Raw genomic sequence first — 26,412 nt, 5'->3', positions numbered from 1 at the left:
TTCACCATTAGAGCAGGTTTTCTGTGATAGGTAGAGAGCATTAGGCGAGCATTAGTTAGATAGGTATTTCATGGAATGCATGGGCACTAAATTAGGACAGTGATTAAGGAGATGTGGCTGCTCAGGAAGCTTTCCAACTCAACATTCTTTTGCACTTCCTAATGTTCACTTTTCTTTTCCCATTATTTTTACAACAATATTTTTCATTTATTTTCTGTTGAAATGATGTTCACCGATTAATCTGAAAGAGTTGAACAATGATAGACATACATAAACCAGTACTAAAATTCATGAGCTCCAGTGAATTAAGCTGATCAGAGAGAACCACCTAGCTTTAAGAGGATACCTTCTGATCTGAAGAAAGTGTTAGTCAAAGATTGGCCCTTGGTGTTCTTCATCCACCCTCCTAAAAGGTTTCAAGATAATTCAATATAGAATTTGACAACATGCAGTCTGTTGCAAATGCCTTCTTTAAAACTTATCTAATTTTCAAAAAAATTTCTAAAATGCCCAATTCAACAACATTGCTGCAACACTCACAAAATTCTAGGAGAGGGAAGATTTTACGGAGGGATTTTAAAAGAATTGAAAAAATTCACAAACCATGGGAATCAATTGACCCTAGAACGGCACACTAAAATCTGAGGGTTTCTAATAGCTTGAAGAGGTACATTCACAGAGCTAAAAAATCAACAATTCAATAATATCCCTTCAAAATCAATAATATATAATTACATTTTTACACAGTACATAAATAAAAAGTACATAACTCTCGATATTTACAATTTGCAGAATCTAAGCGAGAAAAGTACGTGCAGTTGAAATAAATCATTTGAAGAGGACTGGAACTGTTATGACTGTACAAGGCGATGGATTGATGGAGTTGAAGTTCCTCGGCTAAGGTTACGACCCCTGAAAAAATAGGTAAACCAAAAAATTGGGATGAGGGTCACAGAAACAAATGATTTGACTTAACACTGTTATGTATATGAACTGAATTAAATTTTTTTATAAAGTACAAGTCCTCCAAAAAAATTTCTCCGGAGCAATTTTCGGTCATTCTCATTTCTTAAATACGTACACCATTTCTGATTACTTCAGCTTGCTTTAAAGCATAGTCACAGTGCTTCGCTCGCTGTACGAGCTGTCACGCCTAGCCGGGCGGGGAGTGCCCCTGAACCCCTGGTTCCTCGCTCCGCGAGCCGTCCCTCGTAGCTATTAACTTTTAAAATAATAATAATAATGAGAAGATAAAATCTTCGCCACTTTGGCCACGGCCGCCATTTTGGATTTTGCAATTTTGAAAATCTGACCAAAAATTCGAGTTTCCCGTCAAATACCGTCTATGATACCGTCTATGATACCGAGTTTCACGAAAATCGATCGAACAGGAGCCGACTTTGCATTTTAGGCCACGGCCGCCATCTTGGATTTTGAAATTTTGAAAATCTGACCAAAAATTCGAGTTTCCCGTCAAAGACTATTATCAAATACCAATTTTCACGAGAAAACTGTGCAAAAATATCCCCTAAAACCTGAAATTTCGTGTGTAATGCTGTGACGTCACGCAAAAGGATCGAACCTGTTCGGCGTGGTGCGCGTTAACAACCTCGTAATCCCTATGCATTAGTATAGGGAGAGACAGCTTTTCTCTTTGTTAAGCTTCAGCGGCATTTTTTTCTAAATTTGATTTTTCAGACATGTAGAGGTGTTTCTCAGCTTCATTCTTGCCAAGTTTGAAGGAAATCGCTTCGACAGTTTTTTTTTGTTAAAAGTTGATGAAATCTCGGTACAGTAGCTTTATGGAATTTAACTAGCCGTGATTTGCTCGCTTTGCGAGCTCACACGCCTAGCCGGGGAGTGCCCCTGGACCCCAATTCTTCGCGAGGAACTTGCGACTCGCTCCGCGTCGCTCCGCAAGCCGCCACCGCCTCACATAGTTTTAACATTGATGAGAAGACAACATCTTCGTCCTCACCAAGTTTTACAGAAATTGATGTTCCGGAAGCCGGGACCGCATTATGTAGCGCGGCCGCCATCTTGGATTTTGAAATGTTGAACATCTGACCAAAAATTGACCCGTTGAAAAATACCCCCTGATACCGAATTTCACGAACATCGATCGATAAGAAGCCAAGACATGATAACAGGCCAAGGCTGCCATCGTGGAGTTTAAAATTTTTGAGATCGGACCAAAAATTCGAGTTTCCCGTCAAAAAATCCCCGCTTTTTCCGAGTTTCACGGAAATCGATTGAAGAGGAGCCGAGATAGCATTTCAGGCCAGGACCGCTATCTTTGCTTTTTGTATTTTGAAAATCTGACCAAAAATTCGAGTTTCCCGTCAAAAAATACCCCCGAGTACCGAGTTTCACGGAAATCGATCGAACAGGAGCCGACCTAGCATTTTAGCCCACGGCCGCCAACTTGGATTTTGAAATTTTGAAAATCCGACCAAAAATTCGAGTTCCCCGTAGAAAAATACCCCTGCATACCTATTTCCACAAAAATGCGTCGAAAAATCATCATCATCATTAATATAAACTTCGAAGGATTCAGACTTTCAGCGATTCTACCTTTTTCTATTTCACTCGAAAGATTGTCAGATTGTGCGATAAATGTGAATATTTTACGTGGATTTGGATTGGAAAAAGTGCTAAAAAAGCAACTTATCTGGCAACAATAGAGTCCAGGAGGGACGAGAGGCTGCCTTCCTGGGAAAACCCATGATTTAGCCGGACAAACAACAAACAATTGATTCCGTTTGAAGCATCAATTGTATACTAGGGGAAAGCTATTTTAAAATAATAATTGTAAATGGACATAGATGCTACAGAAAGGGAAAAAGGAAAGGGAAAGGAAATGAAATGAGGATATGATTACTAATATGCAATCAGAGAGAATAAAACAAAAACATCAGAGAAATTTATATGCGATGAAAGTATAAGAAAAAGACACGAGTGGGCTCATTGCGATTCGGGACTCGAACTATACTATCGTTAAGCAGTTTTTAGACCCCTACGCCACCGATAATCTTCTTAAGAGGTAAAGACGAACTTTTGCTACTTCAGCAAGTCAAATCGCGGAAGGAGATCCATGAATTGTCTTTTTCCGCCACCCAATGGGATGACATCCCAGTCAAATGCGTTTTTGAAGAAATGATCGATCCCCATCATCGCTTCATCTCCACACATCTATTCATGTGCAAATGATGGCACGCTCCGGCAACAAGGTTCTGTGACGAAATCATTTTTGCCTCCAGAAGTCCAGAGTCTCCAAAACGTATACATCTTAGTGATCAAATGTCAAATCACTGAGAAAAATGGCTCGCGGAACGAGCCGAATGTCACCCGCGTAGCGATTGCTCGGGGGTCCAGGGGGCGCAGCCCCTTGGCTGGTCGTGACGGACGCGCTTAGCGCGTCCAGAACAGCTAGTACCTCCTAAAACCTTAAATTTCGTCTACAGGGTTATCCAAAAGTCACTGACCACCCCTGTAACTTTTTTCCAAATTGAGATAGAAGTTTGAAACTTTGGGAATGTTCCTCGGTCTAAAGTGGCAACTTTTTGGTCCCCCCAAAATTTTGGGGTAAAGAGTAAAATCGGTAAAGAGCCGTAAAACTGATTTCCCGCAATTTTTCCGCCGCCATTTTGGAATTTGTCAAAATTTCAGATATCCAATGAAAGATTCGTTCTTCTCGTGCCGAAATACCCCCGGATACCAAGTTTCATGCAAATCCAACGATATGCAGCCTAAATATCCACTTCCCGCTCTAGGCCGCCATTTTGACCGCCGCCATTTTGCAAAAGACTCACTTTTCTGGAAAACCAATGCCAGAATCGTTTTTCTCATCTCAAAAAACCCTAGAATTCCGAGTTTCACACCAATCCGTCAATAAACAACGGAGATGCCAAATTTCCGCCATTTTGAACTTTGATCGGCCGCCATTTTGTCAAAAATGAACATTTTGACCTGCGGTTTGCGCCAAAAATTTTCTTTTTTTATTATATTTTGAATGAGGTATCAGAAAGGGGGGGTTGCCATTTGAAAAAAAAAAGTTAGCCCCCGCCCCCCTTAAGGGGGGCCGCCCCCCAAAATTTTGGGGGGACCAAAAAGTTGCTACTTTAGACCGAGGAACATTCCCAAAGTTTCAAACTTCTATCTCAATTTGGAAAAAAGTTACAGGGGTGGTCAGTGACTTTAGGATAACCCTGTATAAAGGCTGTGACGTCACGCGACAGGATTGAATCTGTTCGGCGCGGTGCGCGTAAACAACCGCGTATCACCAATGCAAATACTATAGGGAGAAACAACTTTTCGCTGTTGCGGGCATCCTAGGCAGCGGATTGGAATCTGAATAATTTTGATCAACTCCTCACGACAATTGCTAGGCATGTACCAAGTTTAAAGGAAAACGCTGCGGCCAATTTTTCTCTGGGGGGGGGGGGGGTAGAGAGAGAGCCGGTGAGGCAGCTTTATACAGAGTAATAATGAGTCCCACCCCAATTTGGATATTTTGCTTGTTTGAAAGCTTAAGCCCCTGCAACTCTGGGCTTCCCCTGATACACGTGGTGTTCCTAAATTTTGATAGCAATTAATACGATTTTTAGTCACCTCAATTATAATGATAAAAATGATGCAAAAGCATTTTTTTGTAATCGGTTATACCCTTTGAGCAATCCGCTATGCGTTTTTGGAAAATATTTCAGTTCTCACTTTAGAATTGTTGATTTAAAACATGTTCTTATAGGTGGTTATTCCCCCCAACACCTAGTTTCACAATAAAATGGCTGATTAATTGTTTGAAAAATACAATCTATGCTTTGCGACAGTCATGGAATGTCATGACGGCCCTATGACGTTGATGAAGTGCGTGATTGCGTGAATAGGCAGAAAAACATCAATATGCGCATGAATACGCGTTTACAGGTGGCTATTCTATTCAACACCAAGTCTGAAGATAAAATAACCGTTAAATTGATTGAAAACACAAATTTTGCTTTGTAACCGTCATATAACACGAAGTGATACAAATTGGCTCAAAAACACCCTTACTCGAATGGTTGTTATTCCTTCCACCCACCAGTTGGTCCGACTTCACTGCATTGAAAGCGGATTCTTTAGCCGAGTAATCAAGAGATCGACTTGCCATTACTATTAGGGATACCCAAAGGTACAATAGTTAGAACGGACTGGTGGGGGAATAACCACCTTTACGCGTAGGTATAAGGTGGTTATTCGTGCTGTAGCCTAAATTGCCAATATTTTTAATTGCCTCCGTTAGTAAGACCGTTTTAGTTGCTTCAGTCAGAAAAATTACAGTTTATATTCCGCAAAATTGCAACAACTTAAATATAACCTGTCTCTTTGAATTATTAACCGCATACAGCCGCTTTTATTCTGCTAACTGCGTTGACGGCGTGTTTGAAACATACTCTCCATTCATAATGTCTTACCTATAGAGCCAGATTTAACTGTATGTATTGATTTAATTTTGAATTTTGCGCATTTGTGTGGAAAAATTGATAGCTGCCGATCAAAAACTATCCAATTGTCAAAATCTAAAAGTCTCCTGAGAGAAGAGATTGATATCTTTCTATTGATGTGTCTCATGACCATTGTTAATCCAAAATTGTGGGGGCCACAACCCCCTAAAATTTTGGGGCTTTGGAGGGCCTACGTCGAAAATTTCAAATGGCAAGGGTGTGTTTATACTTCAGATTTGGATTCTATGCGAAAACTTACGTAGAATTAATATAATATGGAGTATGGCCTGATTGCCCCAAGGGACCCTACAACAAAACGGCCAAATCGGCCTAAACACGGAATCCTACGATTTTATCAGGGATGAAAGAGGGTCTATCCGGACACTCAAAACTGGTCATATTTTTAACCTAACTCCCAGGGAAAAGGGGGGGATGGGGGGGTCAAAGTCAAAAACTTTAAAGTAGCATAACCTCTCAACGGTTTGTCGTAGAAAGATGATCTTGGTGTCAAAATTTCCAGAAAAATGAGAGCTTTCAGAATATATGTATGAAATTAATAAAGTTTTAAATTTTGACCCACTTGTGGGGGAATTATACAAGGTCCCTCTTTCGTAAATTTTCGTTTTTCGATATGTTCGGTCGTTCGGTTCGCACGGAGCAAAACAAAAACAACCCTAAATGAAAGTAGAGGGCATAAGGTATAAAAAAAGCCCAAGTTCATCGTGGGGAAACAATTAGAAGCGGAGTTATGAGTCTTCAAAGTTGACGCGGCGCGCGGGAACCTTGTATGTTCCGAGTCTCAAGGTCACCTGCGCCCCCCGGATTGCCTGCAGGTCGCAAGTTTTTGTGTTTTTATGTTTCTGTACGTCTTCATTTTTAATGTAAATCATTCAATGAAGATGGTATAATCTGAATTTTTTAATTTTACACAATGGGCCTTCGGTGAGGTATACCACATTAACGTTAAAAAATTTTAACTGCGTTTCAAATTGCCCCCTCAAGAATAACTGAGACTTGTTTTGAAGCTCAAACCTCGTCTGCTTCTACGAGAAACTATTTGGCTTTACCAAGTGAGTTCCGTCAAGCGCTGCAGCTTATAGCTCAATTAAAAAATTTTAAAATTAGGGGTACCCCAAAATTTGGCATCAATGGGTTATAATTTCTAAATAGTTCAGTTCTGTATGGATCATATGTATATTTGAACTGAGGATCCATGGTTTCTTCTAAATTATAAGAACAGAATCGTCATCGTCAACAAATGTTTAATGAGGTATGATGGACATAATGGTTGAAACTCTAAGCCCCCTCTCGCTCCTCCCGTAAAATTAAAAAATTCCAATTATTTAATCTTCATTGAATGATTTACATTAAAAATGAAGACCTACAGAAGCATAGAAACACAAAAACTTGCGACCTGCAGGCAATCCGGGGGGCGCAGGTGACCTTGAGACTCGGAACATACAAGGTTCCCGCGCGCCGCGTCAACTTTGAAGACTCATAACTCCGCTTCTAATCGTTTCCCCAAGATGAACTTGGGCTTTTTTTATACCTTATGCCCTCTACTTTCATTTAGGGTTGTTTTTGTTTTGCTCCGTGCGAACCGAACGACCGAACATATCGAAAAACGAAAATTTACGAAAGAGGGACCTTGTATAATTCCCCCACAAGTGGGTCAAAATTTAAAACTTTATTAATTTCATACATATATTCTGAAAGCTCTCATTTTTCTGGAAATTTTGACACCAAGATCATCTTTCTACGACAAACCGTTGAGAGGTTATGCTACTTTAAAGTTTTTGACTTTGACCCCCCCATCCCCCCCTTTTCCCTGGGAGTTAGGTTAAAAATATGACCAGTTTTGAGTGTCCGGGTAGACCCTCTTTCATCCCTGATAAAATCGTAGGATTCCGTGTTTAGGCCGATTTGGCCGTTTTGTTGTAGGGTCCTTTGTTTTTGACTCTTTTTCCCTACAAAAATACACGGCTTTTCATGGAGAAATGGGATTCTAAAGTAATTTGGAGCAAATTGGCTTTATGCCTTGACAACACTTCATAAATTTTTACCTAGAATTCAAATCTGAGGTCAAAACATACCCTCGCCATTTGAAATTTTTGACTTATGGCCCTCCAAAGCCCCAAAATGTTCGGGGGATCGTGGCCCCCCTAATTTTGAATCAACAGGGGTCATGTGGCACATCAATAAAAAAGGTATTCATCTCTTCTCAAAGGAGACTTTTAGAATTTGAAAATCGGATAATTTTAACGCCTACTGTGGCCAATTAAAAGGAGTTTATTAAAAAGAAACGGCAAAAAGGTCCCTAGCGTGGTTATGAACCAATTTCTAGTATGTTATTCTACCATGTTGGATACGCCTTTCTGCAAAATTTCAAGGCCTTAAACAAATTTTTTCCGGGGCAGCAGCGTTGCCGAGTGTAAAACTGTAAAGTTCCATATCTACTGAACAAAGACAGATATTAAAGTGCAGTTTGCATGAAAATTCTTCTAAAAATACCCCCTTCACCAATAGGTCATTGAATTTAATATTTTACGAATTTAACCTTGCAAGTTGCCATTTTTCATTCTTTTCCGTGATCAATTTTTTAAAATTATAGTACATCGTTAACGGTTGGTAAAATTGGCAACAAAGGTAAAAGTTACAGATCTAGTTTTATTCATTATTTCACGCTCCTTCCAAATACGTACACAGTTTTCAGTCTAAATTAAGTTTTATTCAGGTGAAATTGAAAAAAACCCTAAATATGGGTCCAAAATAGAAACAATGGGCCGTGAGGCCTTTAAATATTCATCTGAGGCCTTTTAAAAGGCCAGAAATGGAAAGTACACAAAAATTACAGAGGAGCGACCTCGTGAAACTTGTTGGTGGCAAGGGAGGGGGTGTGCAGACGACTCTAAACGCCCGGATTCCAGCTGGCACGTGCAAAGCTTAAACTTTGATGTTTCATATCTTGATAACCAATCGTTTCCCTGGGAGGTATAACATATCAAAAGAAATGGAAAAGTAGGAATAATATGGTGGAAAGTTTATTGTTCGATTTCAAGAGGACTCATTTGATGATGTACTATAATTTAAAAAAAAAATCAATCACGGAAAAAAATGAAAAATGGCAACGGAGCAAGTTTGAATTCATAAAACTTCAAATTTAATGACGTATTAGTTAAGGAGGTATTTTTAGTAGAATTTTCATGCAAACCGCACTTTAAAAGCTGCTTTCGTTCAATAGATATGGAACTTTACAGTTTTACACTTGGCAACGCTGCTGCGCGGGAAATATTTCGTTTAAGGCCTTAAAATTTTGGAGAGAGGCGTATCGAACATAGTGAAATAACATACTAGAAATTGGTTCAAAACCACGCTAGGGACCTTTTGGCCGCTTTTGCCCAAAAAATGCCCCTAAATTTTCGGTAACTACTAAAAATGGGAATTGAAGGAAAAAGTGCTTGAAACAAAAGGTTCTTATTTTTGGCCATAGAGTTTTAATCCGAAGTCAAAACATACACTTCCCATTTAAAATATGCGAGCAACGAGGGGCATCCCGCATTCCCCTAACCCCCCTCCCACAATGGGGTTTTGGGGGTGGGGGGGCTGAAAGTATTTTCATTGAATTTTTTAGAGCCAATTTACCCCGGAAAGTTTTTTCGTCCCGAAGCTTAAAAAATGGTGGACAGGTGCTTCGGAACACCCGGTATAAAATCCGATTTCAAGGCATTCCTATTTCCGTGCACGATCCGCTGCTGGTGGCCATGAAGTTTCTACACTCCTGATAGGAATGATCAGATATTCTAATCGGACTAACCAAAAACACTTCTTGAACTAACAAGATTCTAGTCGGACTAACAGAAAATGTAGTCAATGTGCCTATTTACGACCATAATACTACTAATCTTCAGTCCCCACTTTGGCGAGAGTCCAATAAATTTATTCTAGATACAATTCCTAAAGTTTTGCTGTCTGCTAGGTTATAATGTCTTGGATTTGTAGGAAATGTCACATATATTTCTAGAAAGATTTGAAATAATTTTAAGCACATCCTTTCACTAGAAACCATGATCCTGAAGGCAGTTTTGTAAAATAATCTTAATATGTATACATAGCACACCTAAATTATAAGGAAATCAGCTCAGTGTCAGGACTCTTGAGATGAATTCTTCAATTTTACTCACAGAATATTATAAACCTAAATTTGGGAGTAGCATGTGACATTTAACTTAGTTCTTGATCAGTTTATTTAGATGGCAAAGATGCATGCTCCACTATGCCATTAGAATGGAGGCTGGTAAATTTAAACTAGAAGTAAAAGTTATCAAAAGTGCACTGAACTAGTTAGCCAAGGTTGAAAGTATGGATGAATCTAGGTGCCCTAAAATTTGCTTAAAGGGCCTGGAGGAACTAGATTCCAGAGATTTAAATGTTCCAAAATTCAACTTTTGCACAACTAAAAATGCTCTTCGGTAGAGTAGGCTGTGAAAAAATACTTCATGAAATCTTATTAGACCGTGGGCCAGAAAGGGGTAACCCTCCCTCCCCCCCCCCCCCCCCCGATGGGAATTTTGAAGATCGTGATTTTCTTGAAGCTCTCCACTAGTAGAATAAGATTTTTCTTGTTTATGCAAATTCTATCGTGGTGGGGGGGGGGGGAGTAAGCCCTCCCTAAACCCCCCATAATGAAACAGAATCCCAACTTTTCCGCGAATTTTCCCATTTTTCTCGAAAAGGCTTCATTTTAGGCCAAAACTTTAAATAAACGCGAAAATTCCACTCTAAAAGGCGACTTTCATGGCGTGTCATTTTCATGCTAACAACAATATAATTTAATGAGGTGGCGGTGGGCGGGGGGGGGGGGGTTAAAAAGCTGTGCGTGTCCTCCCTCCCCAAAACGTCTATTTCACTTTTGCTTCCTAGCTGGTCATTGAGAGTTTTTGGCATTGTTTCTCAAGAGATGTAGTCAACTTCCAATGCTTTGATACTGAGAAATTTCCACCCGTGTTAGGTACTCTGGTGATGGTATTTCAGGTGAATTTATGTGAGGATGTGAGGATTGTTGCAGTCTTTTGAAGAAGAGTTTATACAACATACAAACTCCTCTAGAGAAGTGAACATTGGACACTGTTGTGGATTGATCAAGCAATTTGAAACTTGGAACAAACTGTTGATTTTTCTTAATTTATGACAATACAAATTTTTTGCCATGCTGCAAGAAAGAACTGTTTGTGTTAACTTGAATCTTGTCCTAATTTACTTGCAACAGAGCAAACATCAATCACTCTTTGATAGTTGCCTCTTTCTGTATCAAAAAGGATAGTTTTTTTAATATTGTCGGTGCATCAAAGAAGGAGCATTAATACATCTGTGTCCGGCGAACGAACTCTGATTGACGAATAGTTATCAAAATTGTTCAACTCAGAAAAAAGCAAAATTATTCGAGTGTCTGCTTCTTATAGGTTTTATATTTATTGAGTTTGCAAGATGAAGTCAACTTTCAGACCGTCAGCGGAGGTAAACTGGGTACACCCTTCTCCATGCCTTAAATATACTTTTTTCCGTGAGAATATTGAGTGTATTCCATTCGGTTAAAAATAGATCAATACGTTGGTTCTTGTTTTTACCCTTGCTTAAATACTTTTCCAACTACAGGGTACTTTGGTTGGGGGTCCTTTCATAAAAATGTATCCCCTAATCCCCCTCATAATCGCTGAATGTTTTTGATAGATACATCACTGCGCTATGTGTCCTTGACCAAATGAATGATTGATTAATTTGGCAAACGATCAAATACACTTTAAGCCTATTTTCCAAACGTTTCTAAAATGTTGACATAAGCTTAAGAATGTACATTTCCCTCAATTATGAATAAACTCCCCTCAGTTTCAGTAATTTCCATAAAATTAAATAGTACCTCTACGTTCCCTGACTACGGCGTAATTACGTATCCCTTCAAATCTTAAAATTCTCTTAATGCAGATGGGTTTCCCCGTTCCTCCTATTATAAAATAAGTAATGTTTTTAAATTACCGTTCCCTCACCTTTTTTAGTGTTGTCTGGGGCTAAGATACGTGTATTAGTGTTAGCATGACAATAACACACTCTGAAAGTCGCCTTTTGGAGTGGAATTTTCGCGTTCATTTGAATTTTTTCGTGCTTATTTTTTGGGGGAGGGGTCAGAGGAGGAGGAGGAGGAGGGGGGATAAACCCTTCTCCCCCCCTCATTAAATTATGTTACAGTGAGCGTGTCAATGACAAGCCCTGAAAATCGTCATATAAAGTGGAATTTTCGCGTTTAATTAACGTTTTTCGTGATTATTTTTTGGGGGGAGGGGGAAGAGTAGGGAGGAGGATGTACCTCCCTGCCCCCTGTTACCTTTCACAAGAATCCACATTGATGTTCTCTCAGAACAAACGCTAGTTGCTTTCATTTTGCCGTCTATTTTCGCACATAACGCTACTTCAAGGAAGCGGCTAATCTTGACGGTTTTTATAGGGTGGGTACTGCTGGGGGCCCCCCTTTCCCCCACGAGGGGTTAGGCCGCACCTCGAATGAAAAATTTATGCTCATATCATTTTAGGAATAAACAATTTTACGATAGAGATATTTTGACATTTTAAGCCCCCCCCCCCCCCATTTTGGGATTGCCGCGGGTCATGGCCAAAGTCAAACACAACTATTTTGAACCTAAATTTTACGAGCCTTCAGATTGGTTATGCGGAGTTTCGTTCTAAACTGAGGCCTTTTCGAGGAAAATTCGCGGAAAAGTCGGAATTCTGAGCCAATTTGTGGGGTTAAAAGGGGGGTTACTCCCCCCCACCATGATAGAATTCGCGTAAACAAGAAAAATCTTATTCTACTAGGTGAGAGCTTCAAGAAAATCACCATCTTCAAAATTCCCACGGGGGGGGGGGGAGGGTTACCCCAATACCCCATTAATTGTTACTTACAAAAAACAGAGGAATTGTTACATTCACAGGATATAGAGATAATAAATGCGTCTTCCTTTATGTCTCATTATATACCACTCTCCCTAGATCGGCCTTGCAATAAAAATATCTACCCTAACTCTAATAGTAATTTTAAAGAGAAGAGGCTCTTCAGTCAAATTAGATTAAGTAACAAAGACTTCTTAATTGCAGAAGTGTATCAATCTTCGTATAAAATTTGCGTGAACAAACTTTGCTCTATTTGTGATATGCAAACTCCTGAGAATCTCGTTGAATGCCCGATGTACAACGCAATTAGATGTAAATTCCTGGGAAAATACTTTGGAGACCTAGAGCAACTGCTTGAATATAACACAAACAAAGAACAAACTTCAGATATCTACAAATATACTTAACTACAGCCATAATGATCAGATCATTTGTGTTAAATGAATAATTGTAACGTTACGTGTTAGAAGTCATGTCAAATTATTCACTAATCAGAAGACCTCTATCGCTTCTTCGCCTGCTGTAATTGTTTTAAAGCATGTCTACCTAAATTTTACTGTAGCATATACCTAAATAAAAGCCCCCCCCCCCTTTGTAAATCCTTCATGAGAAGAAATAAAGTATCCTATCTATCCATCCATCCATCCACCCATCCATCCACCCACCCACCCACCCGCCCATGCACCCATCTATCCATCCATCCACCCATCCACCCATCCACCCATCCCATCCCATCCCATCCCATCCCATCCCATCCCATCCCATCCCATCCCATCCTTCCATCTAGTTCTTGATAAGTTTCAATTAAGTTAGATGAAAACAGGAAAAGGTACTCACCGGAAAGAATCTCTTGAGTCACTGCTGGTTGTGAGGCTTGGTCTAGGGCTGTTTCGATTACATGATGCTAATTTTGATTCCAGGGCCTAAAAAATGAGAATAAATATTAGATGAAAGGATAAAGTTACTGAAGAAGGGAGGAGTTCATATCATCAAAATTGTTAGAAAATCCACGAACAAGAACATTTTTAGGGAAAAAATTTGATTAGGAGGAAGGAATACATTATGAACTGTTCACATGAAAAATCAATGAATTCCTGTTATTTATTCAAGTCAAATTGTTCGAATCTTGGGTTGAACGTAATTTTTATCATTACCGTAAACTAAATCTTCTGTAATAGTCGTTAAACTTTATCCTTAACATCGCGTATCATGGAGACATAAGACTTAATACGTCTTTTTTTTTGGTTCAAACTTGATACGACTTGAAATGAGAAGGTAAAAACGTGATTTAGAGGGCCCTATAGAAGGAAATATTATTTGGATTGCATTTTGCAAAAAAGGAACCAAGAACATCCCAATGTTGCTAAGATTGTGCTACTTAAATTCTTTGCAAATCATGAAGATAATTAAATTTGCGAAAGTAATTTTTGCCTTAAATTCATGATTTAATGGTAATAAAGGTGAAACTGGTCTAGTATAGATGATCCGATTCTATTTGCAAGGTGAAAATGTTGCACGATCTTAGCGACATTAGAAGGCTTGTGGTTCCTTTTTGCAAAATGCAATCCATTTCTCCTTAGAGACAATTTTTGGTGCTATTTTAGCTTGCATATAATTTTTCTCATTCCAAGTACTGTGTACATTAACTACTAGCAGGCAAATGAGGGACGGCGATTTGGTCCGTTTCCGGCCCTACCTAATCCGGGACTTTTTTTGCTGTGATTCGTTACGTATGAAAGTGAAGAGAAAGAATGCCAAGTTTCAGGCCGATCAGCCCCATATTCGGGGGGGGGGGGGCAGGGGCCCCCTAAGTTTTTAAGCGCAAAATCGGTTTTAATTTTGTAGCGCCGTCAATATCGCTCGTATTCAGATGAAAATCGGGTGCCGGGGATAAAATTTTGCGCTCTTTCCATTTCCGCCGTCAAAATTGGCATCGGAGCCAAATTAAGGGGGTTGGGGGGGGGAGGGTTTCCGCGTTTTTCACCAATTTTCTGCGGTTTTCATGCTTAAAGTCAGAGTTTTTGAGCCAAACGACCACAGATTTGATTTCTACGCAAAAAATTACATAGGAACCACATGGCCAACTAACACTCAACAGCGGATTTCTCGAGGAAAAAACTGACCCATAAGTATGTGTTTACTCAAAATTTTTGGAAATAGCCATGTCTCGGGTACAGCCCAAGCTTGTAGCACCACCATTTTCACATATGATACGCTCTAGGTCAACCCTGTTGACATTATCCGAGACTTGAAATGCTACCCGCTTGGGCGAAGGGTCGAATCGTCCTCAGAGACGAATAAAAAAGGCAATAAAATGACGTTGCACGTGAATTGTTGCGAGACGAATGTTATAATATCGGCAACTTTCACCTCCAACGTATGTAATTCTTTGCGAGCTTTCCATTTCTGCCATCAAAATTGGCATCAAAGCAATTTTAAATGGGGTTCCTCATCACTTTTTCGCATTATTAAACAGTTTTTTGCGGTCTTTTGCGGTTTTCATGTTTGAAATCTCACCAAATGAACCAAACCACCACAGATTTTAAGTTAAGGTAAAACATTGCATAAGGATAACTAGGTTAACTTACATATCAGTGGATTTTTCTACATAAAAACTGACCCAAAAATACAGATTACCGAAGAACCCCATTTCCTCATCAGATGCCGTGTATTTTTGGAGAAAATAAGGGACAAAAAAAAAATTCGAAGGAAACAGGTCATGCGCCACATCAGTTCGACGTAACTTTTCGCGTAGTATCCATATCTGAAGTCCAAACATACCCTTGCCATTTGCAATTTTTGACTTACGGCCTTTCAAAGCAACAAAATTTTTGAAGGGTCGCAGCCCCCAAAATTTTGGAGCAAAAGGGGTCCTATGGCACATCAATAAAAATGTCCTCCCTTCCTACCTCTCCTTTCAGGCGACTTTTCGATTTGGAAATTTGAATAATGTGGCCGCTAACAGCATCGAATTTAAAATTGCCCCGAAAATTCCCGAAAATACCCCATAACTCCAAAAAATGGGGGTTTAGGGAAAAAGTGCACACTGCAAAATGTTCTTATTTTTCTGCCGTGGATTCCGAATCCAAAGTCAAAACATACCCTTCCTATTTAAAAATCGCGAGAAACGGGAGGGCACCCCCCCCCCCCCCGCAACACCCCCAAGGGACAATTTTGGGGGGCTGAAAATATTTTCATTCGATTCTTTGGGGTCGCTTTACCTATGAAAAGTTTCTCCCGAAGTTCAATTTTCCACCGTTTTCGAGAAAAAGACAGTGGACGGGTGGTCTGGATCACCCTGTATTTTTGGGTCAGTTTTTATGTGGAAAAATCCACTGATATGTAAGTTAACCTAGTTATCCTTATGCAATGTTTTACCTTAACTTAAAATCTGTGGTGGTTTGGTTCATTTGGTAAGATTTCAAACATGAAAACCGCAAAAGACCGCAAAAAACTGTTAAATAATGCGAAAAAGTGATGAGGAACCCCGTTTAAAATTGCTTTGATGCCAATTTTGATGGCAGAAATGGGAAGCTCGCAAAGAATTACATAAGTTGGAGGTGAAAGTTGCCGATATTATAACATTCGTCTCGCAACAATTCACGTGCAACGTCATTTTATTGCCTTTTTTATTCGTCTCTGAGGACGATTCGACCCTTCGCCCAAGCGGGTAGCATTTCAAGTCTCGGATAATGTCAACGGGGTTGACCTAGAGCGTATCATATGTGAAAATGGTGGTGCTACAAGCTTGGGCTGTACCCGAGACATGGCTATTTCCAAAAATTTTGAGTAAACACATACTTATGGGTCAGTTTTTCCTCGAGAAATCCGCTGTTGAGTGTTAGTTGGCCATGTGGTTCCTATGTAATTTTTTGCGTAGAAATCAAATCTGTGGTCGTTTGGCTCAAAAACTCTGACTTTAAGCATGAAAACCGCAGAAAATTGGTGAAAAACGCGGAAACCCTCCCCCCCCAACCCCCTTAATTTGGCTCCGATGCCAATTTTGACGGCGGAAATGGAAAGAGCGCAAAATTTTATCCCCGGCACCCGATTTTCATCTGAATACGAGCGATATTGACGGCGCTACAAAATTAAAACCGATTTTGCGCTTAAAAACTTAGGGGGCCCCTGCCCCCCCCCCCCCCCGAATATGGGGCTGATCGGCCTGAAACTTGGCATTCTTTCTCTTCACTTTCATACGTAACGAATCACAGCAAAAAAAGTCCCGGAATAGGTAGGGCCGGAAACGGTCCAAATCGCCACCCGTCCTTTCTCCCCGGATCAACTCCCAAGATTGATCAAAAATAAAAAATTTCATCACAGTTTTCAATACAGACTCGTCTAGAACTCCTTTGTATGGAACTCGAACGGGAATGTTCAGGTGAAAAAATAGAAAGAAAGGGACTTATAGGATACTGTAAAATGTGTATGAAAAGAATGATTCTGTTTCATAAAAACCCATCTTCTAATATGGACATTCAATGAGACAGCCTGTAACTATTATTGACTAATCACCACTGATGAACAAAGTAGAACTGTAATGCTGGCAAATACAAGTCTAATACCTCCGAATTTCTATGAAATCTTAAACATTTTTAACTTAACTGAGTAATCAAGTTTGGCTTGTTGAGTCATTGATTAGGGGCTTAAAAAGACCTGAAACCTTCTAACAGTCCCTGCTGCAGATATTCATTATTTCTCAATTATCAATTGCGACATTTCAGATTCTTATCGAAAATTTCTAGTTTTTGTAGACATCTGGAAAGCTTCTAGAAATGTTCCAAATATTTGGGTTGCTAAGCTAATACCCCTTTTGTACATATACACAGATTAGGTTGTTTTTACAAGACATGCAGGAGAGATTAAAATTGATGGAGAATTGACAGCCATCACTTAAAATTCAATCGCTTGCATTTCAAAAGCGACTAGTTACTGATGTCATGGTGATAAAGAATAATTATTATCATGAACAGTGGAGGCAAGTTTATGATTATTCTGCTGATTTCTGAACAACTAACACAGCATTCACGGAGATCATAAAGATAAAACCATTTGACAGATAAAAGAGAATAAAAAAAAAGAGAGTGACAGTTTTGAGAGTGTATTTCTGGTATTGGGAAAATTGCTGCCATCTTCTTCGCTGGGAAAAAATACCAGTTCTGTCTTGTTGATAACATGTTAAGCACTTTCCTCCTTTTCTTTTTAAACAATAGTAAACATAAAGTTGACTAAATTGAAAAATGAAATTTCTGGGAAACACTCGCTTGTCGTAGCCCAGAAGCCTGCAGTGATGGACACAACAAGAATCCACCGGAGGATTCTTAACTAAGTGGAGCAGCCCTCATTGGTTCTCTTACACGCAAAAATATCCCCATCCCTCAATATTTCGGGAAAGAAACCTCTGGGTAGGCGTCTTCAGGACACTTGCTCTGCCTCAGTTTGTCAGAAGTGAAAACCTATGCTGTGACTATTTATCTCCATGGAGGTCACTATTTTAAAAGTCAATGGCCAACCAATTCAAAAGCAACTCTCATACTCTGGGGCTTTGTTTGCCATCGTATGAGGTAAAAACCCACCTACCTCACGCTGGGCCATTGTGTTCAAAGAAGTTATAACTATGATCAATAAACAATTATTTTTAAATTTTGAAAATTTCTGATTTGAAATTCACAACATTTATAATTTGAAATCATTTGTACCCTTGTCCTAATTCGTTCCCTTGGAGGGGAGGAGGGGAGCGGCAGCAATGGACCGAACTTTTTTTTAAAGGAAGACCCCTCCTTGTGATACCTCATTCGAAAGGATTTAAAAAAAGAACATTTTCTGTGCAAACCCGAATTCATTATCTCAGACCGTATTACAGTAGCAGCAGGTTAAAATTCAAAATGGCCGATTTAGGGCATAAGATGGCCGCAATAGATTCTCCAGAAAAACGTGGTATCCTAGGTTAATTGACACCAAGAAACCCGAATTTAATGGTCCCATAGCTCTGCTGACCTTTTAAGGTGGTAATTAACCTAGGATACCACCTTTTTCTGGAGGATCTGAGACACCTTTGTGACCTAAGAGCAATTTTTTGGGAAAGCACCACCTCCCTCTTAGAAAGTTACTTTTGGGCGTTGGGTGGGTTAATGTGAACTCTTATAGATCACTTAAAGTTTAATTTTGCTCTGCTCTTCAATTTGGATGCAATCTATTTGCGATTTGGAAAGAACTCCTGAATTTTAAAATTAGCCCCCCCCCCCCCCCCAGGGCCTTGTCTCCATGGGACGTTTTCATGGGATTTTTCCCAAGTTCGAATCGTAGGAATGAAACTTCTGGGATTTTTCCCAGTTACCGTCTGAACGGGACGAGGCTCATACGGTCCTGCAACTAGTTTGCGCGGGAAGATAACTTAGTTCAAGTCGAGTATTTAACCGGGATTAAAATAATAATTGCATTCGATTGACAATTAGAGACATTATTTTAACGAAACAAACATGGACAATGGAGTAATCAACAAAATATCGCACAATTCGTTTAAACTTCTTCTTCTCTCAGTGGGTCCTAAGGGTAAAAGGACCATACTTGGTACTGGGAAAAATATTGATTAACTCGATATTTTTCCCAACTTCGTAAGTGGGATTGTTCCCTGGGACAAATCTCGTGAAACGGCCCGTGGAGACAAGGCCTAACGGGAGGCTAGGGGGCTTTGGGACCATGAAATTCAGATTCCTCAGGATCGATCACCAGTGATACCATCTTTTTCTGGAGTATCTACGACAATTTAGAGACCAAAGAGAAATTAAGGTGGGGTATGCCCAGGTACTGTTTCCCTCTTCAGGTGGTCATTTTTGGGCCTGAGGTGGGCCGATTTTGGATTTTTAGGGAACAACTACAGTGAAATTTTCTGTACTTTTCAATTTTAATGCAATTGAATCGGCGGGAACCCCGAAGATTAGGATAGTGACTCCCCCCCCCCCTCATTTAGTCTCCATGAGAAGCTAGGGGATTTCGGGACCATGAAATTCCGATTCCTGGGGGTCAATTCCCCATTCAACTCAGCGGTCTCTGAATTCGTACGACCTAAAACAACCAAGAAAAAAACCTTGTGCGGGTGGTCTGAAACACCCTGTATAATAATTTATATCTTAAAAGTAACTTCATTTCCACACAAAGTAAGAGACAGAAGCTCAGGGTTAGTAATCAATCATGCATGATCATGTAGACATACGAAACAATTTTTCTACAGATGTTCCAAACTTTCTCTATTGGATGTGAACAATGTGAACGCTTGAAACACAAAAAAAGGACCAAGTATGAAGACACTAGCATTACTTCCAGTGAATAAAAAAGCTCACAGAATAGATTTATAGACCATTTGAGTTTTTTACGTGTACATGCATTAGTGCTGCCACCAAATTTTCTACAATGAGCTGTCAACACTACTTTATTCCTCGTGTATGCATACTAAATTGATAAAAAGCGCTTACCAAGAATTGAACTGAACAAATAACATATGAACAATAACAAAGAACAATATATCTCACCATAAAAAGACCCCCCCCCCCCCACCAGAGACTTTTTGTTCCATGGACTTTATTATACACAGTTATGTTTCAACTAGGAAAAAATGACCAAATTGTTGGGTATTTTTATGATGTTTTAGACTTTTTAAATCCCTATCAGGTGGCAATTCTGATGTATACAAGGGTGATTTTACGATAATAGGAATGGTCATGTTGCCATTAGTTATGAATGAGACGGCAAAACGATTAAACACCGAGGTGATAAATAGAAAAGAATGATGACTCTGAACATGTTCATGTAATAAACATGAATAGTTATCATTATTTTTTAAAAAGTGAGACTTCTAAGACCAAAAATATTCAGTCGGTTATGCATTTCCAACTCGTATCTTAAAGTCAAACTTGGTGCGTCAGAACAAGTTTAAATTTTTTGACGAGTCACAATTAAAAATTCTTCAGGTTCTTGAAGTGTCTACTGAGTCATTTAAGCCAATAAGAAAAAATTCTGTCGAGCTCCTGGAAAATAAATTCGATTTAAAGGTATTTTTGGGCTAAAATAGCCAAATTACCATAGCAAGGCCCGTCATATTATTTAAAAAAAAAATTCTTCCTCGATGTAATGCCTAAGTTTCTGAAATATGCACATTTTAAGCCTCCAAATACTGAAACTACCAATTTTAACCACATGGAGAAATTTGGGGGCCTAAAATGAGCCCCCAGAGCTAAAAATTGCATACATTTTCGAAAACTTCGGATTTTCAGGGGAATGTTTTTTTTTTTTTTTTTAACGTTGTTTTTTCTACGATCCTCAATGAGTAATTCTGAAGGGCATTTCCGATTACAAAATTGACATTTTGACTGTTCAGGTGAGGGGGGAGGGGGCATCAGGCTTTGCTTTGTCTTTCTCACAGTTTCTGCAAACGCTTGAAAATTCCCTATTACATTGGAAGTCCAAAATATCCCTTTTTAATTCCTTAATTACTGCTTCTGATATTATGAAATATGCAGCAGGAGTTACTGCCCCTCTCCTTCTCACTACGAGTTGCATGTAAACCTTGATCTTACTACGCGCGCTACCGGATCCTTGCTTTTTGCGTGATGGCAGCCCATTGTATAGTAGATCCGGTCATTTACAATAAAACTATTGTATTGTTTGACATTTTTTAAAAAATTATTGGAGCCTTTCGTGAAAAAAGGCAGAAACAAACTTTTGGAACAGTCGCTCACGTGGAAGCTGACACTATTAAAAACAGGAAAAAATGTTTTAAGAAAATAATTGGGTGAAAACGTTTAGCGTGGCGATATTTAAAAAATCTGAGGGGAAAACCAGACACAGCTAGGTAATAGGCAGACAGGACAATTGAAACTTCTAATTTTTGTACTAGTTTTGTACTTTTAATTTTTGTGACAGTGAACTTTAATTTATTGCTAAAATTTTTTTTTTTCATCAACAGAGCGGTGATTTTTTTTCTATTTAATTCGTTTTCTTACTTTTGGGAGCAAAATGTGTGGAAGCAGTATATTTTAGCTCTCTCGGCAGATGTAACATGTTTGGGGGGTGGGAGAGAGTTCTTAAATTCGACTTTATGCTCATGAAGTAATTTTAACAACTTTCTGTCAACTCCAACAACTCATTTCCCTCAATTCTCCGTTTTCGCAAATCTTTTCTATTGTACTATATGCATTCATCAGGTAACTATCCTCATCATTTTTTTTTAATGATTGATGTAACAAATATAAACTGCACTTGACAACGATATGTCGCGTTTAGACCTATTTATGCTGAAAGGAACTAAATTGCATGCACACCTTACGCGCATAGTGCCTTGTAGTATAAACACGTCCATTTATGTGTAATGCTAAAGACCGCCACATCTTTCATTGGAAATGACCAGATCTCCTATATAATGGGCTGCCATCACGCAAAAAGGGATCCGGTAGCGCGCGCAGTAAGATCAAGGTTTACATGCAACTCGTAGTGAGAAGGAGAGGGGCAGTAACTCCTGCTGCATATTTCATAATATCAGAAGCAGTAATTAAGGAATTAAAAAGGGATATTTTGGACTTCCAATGTAATAGGGAATTTTCAAGCGTTTGCAGAAACTGTGAGAAAGACAAAGCAAAGCCTGATGCCCCCTCCCCCCTCACCTGAACAGTCAAAATGTCAATTTTGTAATCGGAAATGCCCTTCAGAATTACTCATTGAGGATCGTAGAAAAAACAACGTTAAAAAAAAAAAAAAAAAAACATTCCCCTGAAAATCCGAAGTTTTCGAAAATGTATGCAATTTTTAGCTCTGGGGGCTCATTTTAGGCCCCCAAATTTCTCCATGTGGTTAAAATTGGTAGTTTCAGTATTTGGAGGCTTAAAATGTGCATATTTCAGAAACTTAGGCATTACATCGAGGAAGAATTTTTTTTTTAAATAATATGACGGGCCTTGCTATGGTAATTTGGCTATTTTAGCCCAAAAATACCTTTAAATCGAATTTATTTTACAGGAACTGGACAGAATTTTTTCTTATTGGCTTAAATGACTCAGTAGACACTTTAAGAACCTGAGGAATTTTTAACTGTGACTCGTCACAAAATTTAAACTTGTTCCAACACACCGTGCGAAGGTTAATTTTCAGCCATTAAATAGTAATTATTCTCAGATCTTCAACAATATTTTCCAAAAACGTTCCATATATTCGCGAAGATAGCGATATTGATTTTTAAGCCAGAAAAATTATTGGAAAGGTGTACCGCCATAATTGGCAACACAGTTTGGTTTTAACATTTAGTGCAAATTTTAACTCGCTGGATGGAAACGGTGGGAGTTTTAGAAATGTCGTCAAGTTGTTCACTAAAGCGTATATGAGAAAACTACTAGTAAGTCGGATTTATCAACAAGCTAAACTTCATTTTGTAGGAAAACTAGTGATTATGAGGGGTATAGCACTGATTCCTCAGGCCTCCAGATCCTCAATTAACAACATTAAACTGAAAGGAGGTCCCCTAGGTTTAGAAGAGAACAACGTTTTAGAACAAAAGATAGAATGCATTAACTCTACCGAATATTTCAAGAATTGCTGGATCTTTTTCATTACCCTTTCATTTCATAATTTCGAGCGTTGGATACATGAGCGACATAATTTGATGGTACTACCATGTTTGACAGGATCTCCAGAAGTCCAGTTACAGAAGATGATACGTGATTAAATGGCTTGATAGTTCGTTAATATAACTTGGTACAAAATCAAAATTGTTTGTACAAAAGCGGGAAAAAGGAAGTTTAATATCTTTTCAAAGGGAGGATAAAAAATTCAATACGATGCTTTTTTATTTTAGAGGTTTTGTACCTTTAAGCTATTCCTGTAATCGTGAAATCACCCATTATAGGGGTGCTGCGTTGCCTAACATACTGATTTCTTGTCCCTCTTATAGAGTAACAACAAATCAAAGTCGGGATTTCCAAAAAAGAGAAAAAAAAGAAAAGGTGTCAGGCTTCAAGTAATGAAGGTTAGTAGAAAGAGCTCAAAAAATAAAAACGGACCTGCAAATGATGGAACCCATTAGACGGCTGAACACGAGACCGATGAGCATAAGGGATGGGACTGGATTCTGGGAAAGGAAGGGAAGTTTTTAACTCCTATGAATGATAGCAAAAATGATAATTGATGTACGCTGCAAGGTAAACTATTTTTACAAAATTACAACTTTATGATTAAAATTTTGGAGGCTTAATACAGGCAAAGAATGTAGCTGGGATTTTAATACAATTTATCACAAGTTAAGCAGTTCTCACTAAAATTCAAAAAGATGCTAATCCATAGAATTATAAACCTTTGAGATAAAAACCATTGAGAGAGGCACAAAAGTTTTCTTTTTTTGTTTTTGTTTTTAAGTGATTGAAAAATACAACTCCTTGGAACAATTGTTCATTGGTGAACATTTATCAACCATGGTAGGGATTTGGAAGGCCAAGGATATGGTGGCTCCTTTGGATATTACTCAAAAGTCTGTCATTTCATTACCTACACCTTCCATCTACATCACACATCATGGCTAAAAAGTTACTTATTTTGATTTGAGCAAACATTCAAACCTTCTAAATCCACCTACAAAGTTTGCATATTCTAAAAATGAAACATATTTCTTCCTTTCTCTTCAGAAATTAGAGAAATGAGGAGAGGAATTTTAGAAGAATAGAGCAGTATATTTCCTTTTCCTTATGTAATTGAACAAATTAAGCCGGATTTTCCGAGGACCTCCTCCCGATAGGAATTGTTGCATGGTAATCTCCAATGCTTGTCTCTGTTGTCTTTGTTTGTGCGAATATTCCAAGATATAATAAACAAATATTAAATATTTAATAAAACTCTCGAAGGGCAAAGAGGAGTCCTTGACCGCATTGGTTTCTAAACACTCCATACTATTTGACACTATACTTAAAGACCATAAGAATTGGATAACACGAGAGACCCTCTGGAGGAAAATAGGAGAGAAGTTCAACAGAATGGGCAATTATCTTTTAATTTAATTTGGAGACGGCGTCCATCATGAGAAATTTGTTCGATAGCTAACATTAATTTTTAAAGGTTATAAACGAAAAAAAAAATACTTCTGCAACTCTTCATGAAACAAACAGCGCAACTGCATCCGCAATATTCAAAGAAAACGTTTTGGCGCAAGGAGGCTCTGTTGGCCTGGCGCAAGGTACAGGGTGCACTGCATTGCGACTACCTCCGTCAGATGGAGGTCATAGGAAAACCCAGCTTCAGGGAAGTGGGGAGGGGGAACGATCTGAAAGTTAAGTTCATAAGGCTTCCTTACTTATTACAACTAAATTAATAAATTGTTAGTGCACTTTAAAACTTTGATAGACTGAAAAATAATCAGTGTTTTTAATGTCTCACTAACGACACTTTGAAATAAAAGGAACTCATGAAATTTTATAAAATTAAAAATGTATGCATGTAAGATTACAAGCTTCAGTAGTATTTACCACTACAAAATTTTAAGAAAAGTCAAGTAGAAAATTTTAATTGAATTTAGCTAGAAACTTTGGAGCAAGGTGAATCAGAACATGGTACTCTTCAGTGATGAGAGCGCTAGGACCTTCAGTGTTTAGGTAAACACTTTTGATGTAAGAGTAGGAGTCTAAAATGGGATTTACCAAGAGCTTAAAATCAAACTGCTCAAAAATTTTGAGAGCCCACTCAGCAAAACCGAGATACTTACTTCCATACTTACTATTATTTATTTTTTATTGTTTTTTTTTTTTTTTTTACAGCAAGAAGCATCTCAAGATGATGAGTTATGAAGGAATTTTCAGAAAAATTGACGTAAGAATAAATAATAGAATAAATAGGTAAATAAATATTCGAGACCTTAATAATGCACACCAATCTCTACCCTCATACTTAATAGAATGACAGTATAGACTTCGTTTTGCCGAGAAAAGACAGCCTTCACTACTGGAACTTTCTAAGATGACTGGTTTTGGATTCTTCTTCATTAAAAGGAAAAAGAAGAAAAAGGCCAAGAGCTCTTCTACTTATAGGTGTTACTTTTTGAATGTTTCTGTTTTTTCCCCTGTTACATCTGATAAGACATCTGAACATTCTTTCAATAAATACAGCTCCAAATAATGGTAAAATCAGCCCTTGACAGTGGTGAAACCATAGAAATTAAATTTAAAAACTAGGTTTGTTGGGTTATGTTTATTAAAATAATACTTATGATGACAAGAAAAAACAAAACAAGGGATATTTGCAGCCGAATAATAATGTAACCCAATTTATTACTAAAAAAATAAGTAGTTAATTTCTTACTGAAGATACGACAGAGTTTACATCACGCCTAGGAAAGTTTCCAACCTATTATAAAGGTATCAAAGGACAATTTCGATTATTGAAATTAGAATCGTGAGGAAAGCGATTAGGAGCACCCTGAGTTTTAACTTTATGTTAATGAATAACTGTCATGTTTTTTTAAGAAAAGGATCTAAATAAGAGGTCTGCGTAGATTGAAAACGGGTGGTTCCATTAAATGAGGAATTGTTCAGGAATGAGGACGGTGGGACAGAGGCATGATCGGTTATTTGGCAAATGCACTTGACTCTTGAGCAGTCTGGACACAGCCATTTCTCAAGCTATAGGCCACATCACACAAAAAATAATAAAATCAATATATGAGTTTTAAAATTGAGAAAAACAGCAAAAACAAAGTCAAACGAGAAAAGAATAGTACAAAAGGGAGAAGAGAGAGAAACAAAATGAGGAAAAAGGAACATGGTTTTTACATCAGGACGAAGCAGTAATTTCGATACTTGTCCTGCTCCTTGGTCCATTCATTACTGCAGCATTTCATTGTACACAGGCTGTTCCAAAACAACTGTCGATTGACCTTGTCCTCCAGAACTATGAGCATTATCATCATACTGGTAGTGGGAGGTTTTAAACAACTCATCATCTTTAAAACAAGACCAAGATTAGC

The 26,412-nt window shown here is 38.5% G+C and overlaps 1 protein-coding gene across 4 annotated transcripts in view; it reads right to left on the bottom strand.

The window, feature by feature from the left end:
• Positions 1–706: 706 nt before the first annotated feature.
• The window catches only part of nudE (Nuclear distribution protein nudE), a 98,574-nt gene continuing 72,868 nt past the window's right edge, over positions 707–26,412 (bottom strand). For 2 of the 4 annotated variants that reach the window (XR_011899195.1, XR_011899196.1), the window contains exons 7-9: positions 23,468–26,068; positions 13,260–13,345; positions 707–912 (exon numbers count right to left, since the gene is read on the bottom strand). Coding sequence is in view for 1 of the 4 variants with exons in the window: in XM_072296377.1 (XP_072152478.1) it covers positions 852–912; positions 13,260–13,345 (147 nt within the window). In the remaining 3 variants the exon portion in view is untranslated. Of the gene's footprint in view, positions 913–13,259; positions 13,346–23,467; positions 26,069–26,412 lie in introns of those variants that run through there. The other 2 variants (XM_072296377.1, XR_011899197.1) reach the window with 2 other exon arrangements.

This window comes from Bemisia tabaci, chromosome 2, assembly GCF_918797505.1.
Source record: "Bemisia tabaci chromosome 2, PGI_BMITA_v3".
Lineage (NCBI taxonomy): Eukaryota > Metazoa > Arthropoda > Insecta > Hemiptera > Aleyrodidae > Bemisia > Bemisia tabaci.
The sequence above is the reverse complement of the archived record's forward strand: the minus strand, read 5'-3'. Positions and strand labels throughout refer to the sequence as shown.